This window comes from Aptenodytes patagonicus, chromosome W (assembly GCF_965638725.1).
Source record: "Aptenodytes patagonicus chromosome W, bAptPat1.pri.cur, whole genome shotgun sequence".
Lineage (NCBI taxonomy): Eukaryota > Metazoa > Chordata > Aves > Sphenisciformes > Spheniscidae > Aptenodytes > Aptenodytes patagonicus.
In genome coordinates this window covers 10,204,797-10,217,117 of record NC_134981.1, presented here as the reverse complement: position 1 = coordinate 10,217,117, position 12,321 = coordinate 10,204,797, and the positions used below count along the sequence as shown (strand labels likewise).

General features: G+C 55.0%; 1 protein-coding gene across 1 annotated transcript in view; it reads left to right on the top strand.

Annotated features, from left to right (window-relative positions):
• The window catches only part of LOC143172162 (nucleolar protein 6-like), a 52,297-nt gene that overhangs the window by 24,565 nt on the left and 15,411 nt on the right, over positions 1 to 12,321 (top strand). The window contains 14 exon segments of the mRNA XM_076361419.1: positions 331 to 508; positions 910 to 1,032; positions 1,193 to 1,216; positions 1,218 to 1,342; positions 2,120 to 2,195; positions 4,093 to 4,234; positions 4,534 to 4,654; positions 4,874 to 5,021; positions 5,258 to 5,421; positions 5,868 to 6,020; positions 7,209 to 7,306; positions 8,657 to 8,763; positions 8,924 to 9,013; positions 11,498 to 11,695. Coding sequence (XP_076217534.1) covers positions 331 to 508; positions 910 to 1,032; positions 1,193 to 1,216; positions 1,218 to 1,342; positions 2,120 to 2,195; positions 4,093 to 4,234; positions 4,534 to 4,654; positions 4,874 to 5,021; positions 5,258 to 5,421; positions 5,868 to 6,020; positions 7,209 to 7,306; positions 8,657 to 8,763; positions 8,924 to 9,013; positions 11,498 to 11,695 — 1,747 coding nt within the window.

The window sequence follows — 12,321 nt, the reverse complement described above, 5'->3', positions numbered from 1 at the left end:
AGACCTGCCTGGTGGGAGGTGGCCCTGCTAGCTCTGAGATAGACACTGGTGCCTCTTGCATTTGGCCATTCTGCTTTTACTGTCTAGATAGCCTCCCAGGAGGAGGGGGGCAATGCTTTAGCCTTTGGGAATGGTGACTGTCTCAAGGACCAGCATCTCCTGTGTTGCATCCTGAGATGCCAAAGTGCAGTGCTGCTTCTTGTAGCTCCCATCCTGGGCCAGGACCCTCTGCTCCCCACTTTATCCATCCTCTAGCATCTCTCTCTCTCTCTCTCTCAGAAAGGATTTGGTGGCAGAGGTGGGTGACCAGCTTCTCTCCTCCTCCTGTAGCCTGAAGCATGTCTCCAAGCTGCAAGGTGCCTGCAAGAAGATGCAGCTGCTGAACGAGCTGATGGATCGGGGTGGAAACTATGTGGCCGCGGCCCTTCCCTTCGTCGTCTCGCTGCTGGCCCGTGGGCTGGCTGGGAGAGCGCTGTTCGTGGCTCACTCCTTGCCCCAGATCCCTGAGGTAATGCAGCTCGGCAATGACACTACATCCTTCGCAGCATGTGAGGTCTTGTGTGTTCCTCGTGGCACTGCTGGGCACGGGGAGGGGATCTTTGCTCACTGGGGGAGGAGACAGGCCTGTCCCCTTTGTGGGGAATACAGGACCTGAGGCCCTGTACTGGGGTGTGGGGTGCAGCTGGGAGGCTTGGTCTGGGCAGAATTCCTGGCCCAGCAATGGGGCAGGATGAAGACAACTGGTTTTCTCATCGGGGAGACCTATTAAATGAGGCTTTCCCTGTCCGTGCTCATCCAGGCACCTGAGAGCACATAGCAGGAGGTTCATCTAGCAGCCTGATATCCCGGCAGCCGCTGCTCCAGCAACCTCATCTCTCCTTGTGCTTCATGTTCCCCATTTTCCCACAGTGGCTGATAGACGCTGATCCCTCGAAACACAAGGATGTCGGGCCCCTGATGTTTGGGCTCCTGTTTGTCCCTGAGTTTGCTGCCAGCACGCTGGAGAAGGGACCGCAGACCGATCACCCCGAGGTGAGGGGAGCCCTGCTTGTGCTGAGTGGGATGGAGCAGAGCTGGTGCCATGCTGTGGTTGCGGATGGCTGCGGGGATGGCTGATGGTCGTGAGAGCAGTTCAGCCGGCCCCAGCGGTGACCTGTGTCCCTGGCCTGGCTTGGCCAATGCCCCCTCACAGGCCTTGGACTTCTGGACCTTCTGGGGGGGAGAAGTCGGAGCTGCGGCGGTTCCAGGATGGCAGCATCTGTGAGGCGGTGGCGTGGCAGGCCAGTACTGTCTGCCAGAAATGCCTCATTCCTGAGCAGATTGTCAGGCACCTACTGAAGCTGTAAGTCGTGCTTGAGCAGCAGCCGAGGCTGGGGGACCTGTGGCTGTGTGGGGTCACTGCCGCTCTCTTGGCTTGTGCCATGTCCCTGGTAACCCCATTGTCAGCTTCTCGCTTTGGGGGACATTGTGGGTTGTTTTGGCTTTGTGAAATCTGAAAGTCATTTCAGTTGTGGTCCTGATGCTGCGAGCTGTTTCCTGAGAGAAAGTGGGGAGGGCAAGCATGTGGTGCTGTAGCTTCTGCTGGCAGTAATGCTAAGGGCAAGGAGGCAGCGTGGTCCTGCCCTTACATGCAGATGGGATGTTGGGACACTCATTGTTGGCAGAGCTGGAAGAGAAGCTGTCTGGACCTTGCAGGATGTTTCATGAAGTCCTCTGAGACCCTGTAGTGGTTCACAAAGTTGGGTCTCCCTACAGCATTGGAAAGCCTCCCTGTAGCAGTTTAGACCTTCTGCCAAAAATGAGACCCTGTTGCACAGAACAAAGGAGTTGCCTGGGCCTCTTTATCCCGACTTGAGGAGGGGTCTTGTGAGGAAAGGCTGCGTGTTGGCGGCTTTGGCTTTGAATCCTGTGAAGCTGCACGAGTTGCTGCGTTGCTTTGGGTGGATAACTTGGGCATGGGAAGAACACACAGAGATCTTGGTCTTCTCCTCACCATGACCATCCTGTATAGAGGGATTCCTTGGTCTTGGACTGACCCTTGCCTGTGGGCGCAGCACGCAGCATCAGGATGGATGACTTTGTGTCGTAGCTCTGATGCTCTGTTGTCTTCTCCACGTAGCCTCACAGACATTCCCGAATCCTCCATCTGCTACACAGGAGCCCTGCTGGAGTCTGTGATCAGGACTGGGCAAGAGGTATGGCTGCTCTCCCAGTGGGGCTGTGGGTTTCTCACGGAAGGGCATTATGGGGAGGGCTATAGGGGGGTCATTTTAGCTTTGTGTCCCTGAGGCAGCTGGGTGGTTCCCAAGAGAAGGTAGCGATGGTAAGGAAAATGCCTGCCTGTGGGCGCTTGGATGGGCAGCGTGGTGCTCTCCTTGGATCTGCCGAGCCTTTCGTGCCAACCAAGGCAGAGCTGCTGAAGTCCTCTTGCTCTCGTAGCCCCCAAACCTCATTCTCCCCTGCAAACATCCTACTGGCCTCTCTCTGCTTGTGTCTACTATGTCCACGTTGTCTGAGGATATATCACTGTCCCACTGTGCTCCTCCGGCTGCACCTTTCAGGTCCTGCATCCTTCAGGACATGGGCCAGACGCTCCTGTGCCTTCATCCTGTAGGTCCAGCTGGGAAACCCAGGAGAAGGATCTTTCGTGTCATGGTGCAAAGTGCTAGATCATGCCTACCAAACCCTCCTTAGTGCTGCAGCTGAATGTGCAGCTGAAACAAAGAAACGTCACTTTGAGACAGAAAAGATGCATCTTGGAGGCTGGGAAATGTCCCCCTCCCTACTTCTGCTCTCCAACTTGTGAAATTAAAGCCTGGAGATGAGCCCTGAGCACTTTGGCACCACTTTGCTGGTCTTTGGTAAAACCTGATTTTTACCTGGTTGTTGGATGGAGGAGGAAATTGTTTCCTTTCCCCTTTTTAAGAGCAAAGGGGAACAAATCTGATCGAAAGTGTCTTCTGTACCAGGACCAGTTGCAGTCTGGGCAGAGCTGCATGTCAGATTTGGGATGAGATGCTAGTTTGTACAGCCTGCTGTATGGTGAGGCAGCAAAATCTGTGCGCTGTGTCCCTGCAAGCTAGCCTGGGGAGAGCAAGGCTGATAAACCCCATGCTGAGAGGGGATGCGCTGTCCCAGAGCCTGAGGGGTTTTTAGGAGTCTGATTGTTGCCAGTCCTCGAGGAACAAAGGAGAAACTCACTCTTGCACGTGGGGCGGTGGGTAGGGGTGTCTGTCTCTGCTCCTCCAGCCGCTTGTGTGCAGGCGGCCTGGGGAGCCCGCGGTGGTCGAGGGACATGGGGGACGAGGGAAGATAGACGGTGCAGCCAGCTCTAGAGACAGGCAGGACAGGGGTTTGTTGTTTGTGGCGCACCCCGCAGAGGGTGCTGCTGCTCTGCCATAAAGCCCAGGCTGGCTGGATGCGTGCGGCTCGATTCAGCTGCATCTGAGCTGGGTGGTTTGGCGTCAGTGATGTCTCCTCCTCCTCGTTCAGGCTACTCTACTGTGCTTTGGGGAGATGGAAGCAGCAAGGGCAGCAGCAATTCTCCTTTCGGTGCTTCTCATCCGCCCTCCCGAGGGCTCCTGCGATGCTCTGGATATTTTCTGTCTTTTCTTTTGCCATGCTTCACAGCTCTGCCTTGGCTAAGGATGTAGTTGGAGCAGTTTTCTATTAACTGCCGTCTCTGGCACTGCAGTAACCGGTGGGGAGGCAGTAGCAGAGCTCTCACCTTGCCAGTATGTGATCTCTTTACCCCCAAATCACTCTTAGCTTCTCCCTTCCTAGGGAGAATGCTGGCAGTACAGCTCTTGGTGCTGCCTTAGTGTCTTGCGCAGGAAATAATTTCACTTGCCGCTTGAAACGCAGCCTCTAGGATGCCTGTGGCTGCTGGGGAGCCGCAGACAGTCTTGCCCTTGGCTTCCCTCTCTCTCTTACCTCCCCATTTTGCTGAGCGCTCTTGCCAGAAGCTGCTCCCTGGGGTGGCAGTCCTGGCTCCTTGGAGCTTGGCTGCAATGCCAGCCTGAGAGGGAGGTGAGGTGGGCGCCTGTGCAGGAGCGGGAGAGGTGAACGGAGAGGCTCCCTGTATGTCCGCAGGCATTGGGGATGGGCGAGGCGGCCATGGTCAGTGTCGTCTGCTCCTACGATGACCTGAGCCGCAAGCTATGGAACCTGAAGGGGTTGCCGCTAACGGTGATGGCCGTGCAGGGCATCCATCCAGCCCTCCGGTACACGGATGTGAGTGTCCCTGGGCACGGCCTGCGCATGGGGGTCTGTAAGGAGCTGGGGGGATGCCCTGGGGTGAGGGGACACAGAGAGAATTAGTCACTCTCTGCTTTTGTGGCTCCTGAGAGCCCTCGGGGCAATGCGGTACCTCTTCTTTGCTGTCCCATCCCTGGGGCTGGCTGTGCACAAGTTGGCTAATCCCTCCATGCCGGGGGGCTTTGCTGGGATGGGAGGTTTGGGGTGAGGGGGTGCGTGGTGCTGCGGGGTTTCTGCTCCCTGTTCTCAGTCCCTGGGCGGCTGCTCTCTCCCTGATCTTCCCTCCCATTCCCATGAAGCCAATTTATTCCTTCCATACCCGAATCAGGACCAAGCACTTGCTGCTTCCCTTGGAAGAGAAGCCCTGCCCGGCCTACATAGCCCCTTTGAAGGGAAGGTAAGTGGGGAGAGATGTGAGTGGGAGATGACTTGGTGGGGGGAAGCCAAGGCAGGCAGTGATGCTGGCTCCATTACTGTTGCGTTGGTGTGCCGCAGGTGGGAGCAGAGCCCCGGCTCCTCCTGCTCTCCTGCTGTAACCTCTAGTCCCAGCCACCCCCATCCAACACCTCATTTCTGTGTGGGGCTCACTGGCCTTCTGCTGTCCCTTTGCCCCCAGTCGTCTGCCACATGGAAGGCAGTGGCCGCAGGACAAAGAAGCCATCAAGCGCATCAAGGCAGCTTTCCACCTCCAGCTGGCTGGGCAACTCCAGCAGCAGCACCAGCTGGTTTGCAGACCTGCGGTCACCCACACCGACGTGTACAAGGTAGGGGGGCGACAGGGACCTTCTCCAGACCTGACTTGTTACTGAGGAGGCAGGCAGGGGGCTGTGGGGGTGGTCCCACTGGACAAAACCAGGATTTGGATGGTGGGCCCAGGAAAGAGCATGGGGAGACCGCGCTGATGCCAGGATGCTGCTGTTGTGTCCCTGAGGTGCAGCGTAGCACACCAGCCTACTTATGTTACCACCAAGCCTGACTTCACCTTCTGCTCCCATCTCAGGACGGCTACGTTTTCCATCTCCAAGTAGCCTACCACCAGGAGCGCCTGATCTTGAAGGAAGTGGTCACCCCGGAAGGAATGGTGAAGTACCAGGACACAGCGGAGTCTCGGCAGCTGGAGCTGGAGATGTTGCATCTTCCCTATCTAACCGGCTCCATGGGTAGGTGAGGCAGGGGGTGCCTGGGGGGCCAGGACACGGGACATGGCTGGAAACCAGTGTGGAGGTGCCATTGGATGTTGGAGGGTGATGGGGCGAGGAGCTCACCATGGGAAGTGGCCCTTCAGCCCACCTCGTGAGAGGCTCTATGGGAGGATGGAGGGATGAATGTGGGTGGGGGTGGCACCAGTTGTCCCTGTTGTCACATCCGAGGTCACTGGTATGGGGGAGACAAGTACCAAAGAGCCGCATGGTTAGAGAGGAGCATGTGGCAGCATTTCCCCTTCGTTCCCCCAAAATCTCAACACCCACAGTGAGTGCCCTGTGCTCGTGATGCTGCGTACATGTTCCTGGCAGACATTTGCTCCTCTCTTCTCTCTTGCCGAATGCCAAAAGGGCGTTTTGGGTCCTGGGATGTGTGGGTTGAGCAGTGGCTTGTCTCCCTCCTCGCAGGCTCCAGCAGCAGCACCCCGTCTTTGGCAGCACTTGCCGGCTGGCCAAGTGCTGGGTCAGCGCCCAGCTCCTGAGCGACAACATCTCTGAGGAGTGTGTGGACCTCCTTGTGGCGTTTCTCTTCCTCCACCCAGCCCCCTTCACGCCGCCCAGGTGAGGATGAGGAGCCCAGGCTGGCCCGATGGGGATTTAGTGCCTTTTTCCTTACCTGGGATAGAGGAAGGATGGGATGCTGCTAGGGCAGGAGGTGCTGGGAGGGTGCACAGCAGTGAGCATGAGGCCCCTGTGCTGCCAAAACACTGTCCCAAGCCCTGTTGGGAGCGGCTGGCCAGAGGAGATGGAGATGCTTGGCGCTGCGGGTCTGCAGCTTCCCCTGCCCAGTGCGCTGCAGAGCGAGGGGGGAAGCAGGTAAGGATGGGAGCAAGCGTCCTCATGGCCTCTGGGTGCTGGCGACACAACTGCGGGGTGTCTTGTGCCTTCTTGAGGACTGGTGGGGCCCCTTGTCCTGGGGCTGACAGCTGGGAGAAGCAGGGGCGAGGGCTGCATTGTGGCTACCAGCACGCTGGGGTTCCTGGGTTCCCCGAGAGGGATGTTATGGTGGTGCTGGCGGCTGCAGCCTCCCTTCCTCCTGGAGAAGACTCCCGAGGGAAGGGCGAGAAGTCGGCTGCTGAAAGCTGAATGGAGCAGTGTGTTGGTAAATAACCCCGCGGGGCCAATTGCTTGCTGGCCTCTGGTAGGTGGACGGGATGTGGCCCAGAGGGAGTGAAATGAAGTTAAAGGGAGTGTGTTTGCTCTGTGTGGAGCCAAAAGGTTACTCTGCCCTGCACTTGGGGTCCGGTTTCCTTCCCCAAAGTAGCAGGAATAACAGCCTGATGCCCGAAATGCTTTCGTATCTCCTAAAATACCCTGCTAGCAGGAGCCCCATCTTCCCAGCTGTCTGGCTTCATGCACATGTTGTGTCGCAGGGGAAGAGGCACAGTGGGAGCTTGGCTGGCATTGTTCGGAGCTGCACCGGAGATGGGAACAGCCCTCTCTCAGCTTCCCCCTTGCTCCAACCCTGGGGGTCTGGGTGGGGGAAGCAGTGGGAGATGGGGCGACTGGGGGCAATGTTTCACTTTCTGCTGGTTTCTTTTACTTGGGGAGGGAGGAACAAGGGGGAAAGACTTTCCCCGGGGATTTGGAGAAGGGGAAGCGCCTCATGCTTGTTCTGTACTTCCCTCTCCCACCATGGACATCCCTTCTTGGGCTGCGTGTGGGCTGGGCATCACTAAGTCACCCCTGAGCCCCTCTTGCTGCCAAGGGAGCAAATGCTGGTGTTGAACTGTTTTGTCTCGCCTGCAGCTCTCCCCAGGTGGGGTTCCTGCGCTTCCTCGACCTGCTGGCAACCTTCGACTGGAAAAACAACCCTCTGATCGTCAACCTGAAGGCTGGCCTCACAGGTGAGCAGGCAGCATGCAGCAGAGCTGCGGCATGAGGGTCTTGAGCCCTCCTTGGTCAGTGCCTGGCTCCAGGGGTCTTGTATACATGGAGGTGTCACGGCTTCTGCTGGGGGCAAGATTTTCCACTCCCTTACTCCTGTCCCGCCATGCTTAACTTGCCTTCAGGGTGGGTTTGGTTGTGGCATGGGGTTTTTTCCTCCTGCCTGCCTTTGAAGAGGTGGATCTCGGTGATAATGCTCTGTTGCTTCTGGTCTTGCTGAAATTGTGACAAGCCTGGGCAGTGTTGGATGTGGCAGTGTCTTTAAAGCCCTCTGCTCCTTCGTAGCCGGCATTTTTGCTTAAGGCTTTAGCCTGGCTCTTGGGGGCCAAACCTTCGGTTGTGCTGGGAGAGCAGTCGGGCTCTTGAACAGGAAGCTTCAAAGCCTCCCGCGCCGTGTCTGCTTTGAGAGCCCCGCTGAGCCTCTCAAATCACAGGGATGATCTACTAGTCCCCGATTTCAAAACGTGCAAGGGAAAAGGGCTGCAGTCCTCCAGGTTTTGTTACCTCCTGAGCGTTGAGGATTTCCTGGTAAAGGTCTCTGGTTTCCAAAGGAGCACGTTGGCGCATCCAAGTGGACCTGCAGTCCTCCTTGTGTTTTGTCTGTTGATCGTCTTTTGGATACTTGCCGTCTTTCCCCAGGAGCCAGAAGAGACCACGGAATTGTCTTGGCTTTGGGTGGTGGTGGGGTGGGGGAGATAGCAACACCCAGCTTTTAAAGCTGATTTATAAGAAAAGGTAAAGCTACTTGGGAGTGGTGTGGGCAATGCTGGAGGGAGCAGCTGTTTCTGTGGGTTTCAGCACTCCCTCAACTTTTTCTTTTTTGAAAGAGAGAATTTGGTTTTGGAAACTGATATTTTTCTACCCTCCAGCTTTTTTTAATGAACAAAATGGGAAGTGTTTTTGGCCAAAGAGCTATTTTTTTCCCTCTCACTTGAGAGAAAAAAAACAACCCAAAAGTAGAAAACTCTTTGGGTTCAAGCTCTGTCATTAGTTTATGTGAGTTCCCAGCCCATGTCAGTCCCAGTGCCTGCCATGTCTTGAGCCATGTCTGGGCCCACTTGGGTGGGGTTAGAGCAAAGGTCCATCTAGCCCTGCGTCCTGTCTCCAAAACAGGTGGATGCCAAGGGAAGCGTGAGAGCAGAGCATGCCCGAGGCGATGGAGCTCTGGTTGCATGTGGATGTGGGATCAGAGGGTGGGAGAGGATAAAAGCCCATAGTACTACTCTTTTCTGGGCTGCGATACGTGGGTGAGGAGGCCAGAGGGCTGTGGATGGGGCAGAGCATCTCACCCGTCTGCCTGCCTTCTCCAGATGCCGACTGCACAGAGATCAAGAACAAGTTTGTGGCTGCTCGCTCTCGCCTCCCTGTCATGTTCATCGCCACCTCCATGTGGACCCAAGAGCGACCCTCAGCGCAGGTGTGCTGGGCCCTCTGTCCTTGCCCTATGGTGGCTGCCGGCTTGGGGCAGTTCCCTGCTCCCAGTGCTGGAGCCAGCTCCAATGGCTCTGTGGGTGAGCAGGGTCCCTGCTACATCGAGGACTGCCGAGTTTCACCCTCTGGCTTTCTTCCCTCCCCAGATCCTGCAGCGCCTCCTCGTGCTGGCCTCAGAGTCTCTCCGGGCCCTTGAGGAGCAGCTCATGGACCCGCTCAACAGCCAGGATGTGAAGGTAATCCCTTGGGGCACCAGCACAAGGGTTTTCAGGCTCTGGCAAAGCATACTGGTCTTCAGTGATGATCACTGGGATGTGTTAGGAGGATTCAGGCTGCGGCCATGCATGGTTCCCCGGGATAAAGAGCAGCAAGGATGGGAGCGTGGAGGCTGGTGCCCCGCTGTGCTACCCTGCTTCTGGGGGACCCAGCTCTGGATAGCAACTTGGGGTGAAATATCATTGACTGGGGAAAATTTATTTTGTGTTCTCTGGTTTTCTTGGGGCATGAGCAAACCTGCAATGTTCCTGTGCCAAATCAGTCGTGTGTCCGTGACCAGAGCAAATGGTGCCTCTGGGAGACTGAGTCTAACCAAGCCAAGGGTGGCGGAGGTTTTGGTAGGACGCTAACAGGCACTTTAGGGAAGATGTTATTTTGGTTTGAGTAGAGGAGAAAGGCCATGTGTAGTTTAACCCTCTTCATTTTCTCAGTGATTTTATTTTTTAAGTTAAAACATCCATTACTCAAATGGACCTGGGAGATGCAGACATATTTATTTGCCCTTTGAAAGGAGATACGTGTGTTTTGGAGGGGAGCTTGTTGGCGTACCAAGTAGTGACTTAGGCAATTGAAGCTGAGAGGACTCAAAAAGCCAAACAGTGGTTAGATATGTCAGATTCACATTAGAAAAAAAAAACCACATTGAGTGTTTTTTTTTCTGCCTAGGCAATGAAAAAAGGATTTACTGACATTGCTTTCAGTTCTGCTGCATTTTGCGCTGGAAGTATTACAGGGGTGAGATCTACTTGAGGCAGGGGCAGTGTGCATTACAGGGCTGTGAAGGGGTGGAACGCTGTACGCGTGAGATGTGCCCGCTGCGCTGGAGTTGCAGTGTGGACCCAAGACCGATACCCAAGAGGTGCAGTGTGAGCTGGGGATGGTTATCTCCCAAAACAAGTCGTCGCCTGTCCATAGTGTCCTCTCAACCCCTCGACTCAGCCTCCTTGGTCCTCCTTCCCCCTCTCCTCCCCTTGGCCATTGCAGCGGGATCCTTTCTCATCCCCAGGGTGTCCCTCTGGTCTGTACCAGTGTCCTCCCAGGCCTGTGACGTTCCTTAGGGATAAACACGGGACGCTGTTTCCAGGGCTGCTAATCTTTTTGTAAGCAAAGCGTGGAGCTGGGAGGAGGGAAAAGCCTTTCCAGTGCAACTTGGAGTTGCCTCCTCTTCCCATGTGTCTAAGAGGGTGCTCCAAGTTTTTTTTTGTCTTTGCATTTGGGTCACTTGGGGACGTGCCCACTCTCATGCAGATGCAGACATGGGTTTGTGAGGTCTGTTTCTTTGCTCCCAGGGGGGAACAATAAGCCATGGACTTGGTCAGCTGGGTGGGAAAGGGGGTCTGCGTGGACCAGAGCTGGGGCTCGGTGCTGGTAACTGATGTTCTTCATGTGTGTTCTCCCCAGCCTGGCTATAAACCAGCTCTGGGCAGTGGGTTTTCTGCCAGCGCCAAGTTGGGCAGTGTCCCACGCCTCTGTTCATGTCTCCGCATCATTTATTCCACAAAAACGTACACATAGTTTTAAGTTTTTTCCATTTTAATACAGCTGTATCCACAGTGCCAGATCCTGCCTGTCCAAATATTTATGTGTCTGGGATTGCTCCCCTCCATTAATGGGGCTTGCTCTCACCCTCTGTTTGCTTGATGGAAGATTCTGTTGCCCTCTGGGGCAACTCCTGTTGGACAAATGGGACCATCCCCTTGTTGCACAGCTCCTCATGTCTCCTGGGTGTCGTTTGGCTCTTGTTAGCTTCTTGACTCCCTTCTTCGTTCTGGGATTCTGCCGCATTTGGTACGGTTACCTGTCTCAGCTCGCTGTCTGTCCCTCTCTCAACTGCCTACCCCTGGGGTCTGTGGTCAGGGCTGGAGAGGACCACCTTGGCCCTGTGGAAAGCTCTTCTCCAGGGACCATCCCTGAGTCCTGGGGACAGCAGTTAGATTTTTCTGCCAACATCGGAAACCGATGCAGCTCCCTTCTCTAAGGGTTGAGCTTGCTGGACAATAGGGCTGTGGCAATCAAGTGTGTCCTTCCTGGTGCATTTTGGTGGTCCAGAGAACATTTAGCCTATCTGCCAGGAGATGGCCATGGGGGGAACCACCTTGCTTTCGACAGAGTCCTTGTTACAGCGCTTGTATGGGGTATAGGGGAGTGAGGGTCACATCCTTCTGATGTGAGCAGAGCCCATGCTGGAACGGGGATGTGTCTCAGCCCAGAGGGAATGGGGTGGCCAGTATGGGCTGGAGCTCCCCGTGGCTCCACCACAGCCATGTTTTTCCTGTGGATGTTTTGGCAAACTTCTGACATAATCTCACAAAATTTTTGGCTTTGGTTTACTGCTTTCTAAGGAGAAGGGAATAAAATACAAGCAATGATTTGGGAAACTTCTCTCATCTCTCCTGCTCGCCTGTGTCCTATATTAAGTAGCACTGGTCTTTTTTCCCCTGCAGATGGTCTTCCGCCCTCCTTTGGATTTCTACGATGTCCTAATCCACCTGAATCCAAATCAGATTCCTCGGCATCTGGAGAGCGTGGACCAGCCACTAAAGTCATTTTCTCAGGGCATGGTGAAGAACAGCACTGCAGTGAAGATCCTCTTTCCTGTGGTGGATTATGACCCTGTACAGTGTTACCTCCAGGAGCTGAGAGTAGGCATGGCCCTTTGGGGAGGCATAGGGGGCTACCTGCCTAAGGGGGAGCTGCCTTCTGGCATTCAGGTCATTAGTTGCCTGCCACTGCAGGACCTAGTTGGTGACATCTTTATGTATTTTGCATGTCATGGTCACTCTTTGTGTGCATCTGAAATCGCTTCTTCAGCAGAAGACCTGGTGAATGCATCACCCATTACATGGAAATGGGAATGCTGCTGATGTGAGAATGACCTCAGATACAAAGCACCTGGAGCTTTTGCTGAAGAATACGATATTTCAGTGCAAAAGTATCTTTAAATAATTTGTCTCTGGTCAGTTAATTGACTTTTCATGGCTTCTTGTACCAACTAGGGTGCATGATGGACAGTAGCTACCCATATTTTCTAGGGGGATGTACAGGAATCCATGGCATGGTACTAGTAGGGCTCGTGCTGTTAGGCCAATGGTTGCATGAGCCACAGAGGTTGAATATTGGTCACAGGATGGTTTCTCTGGGGCTGGTTATATGCATGATGGCAGAGGAAGTTGGTAATGTGGGTATATGGAGAACATCAGTATCCAAACTCATCGTCCCAGTGCTCTTCCATCGTGTGGCCATGCCAAAGCCTCAGCAAGCTGGGGAG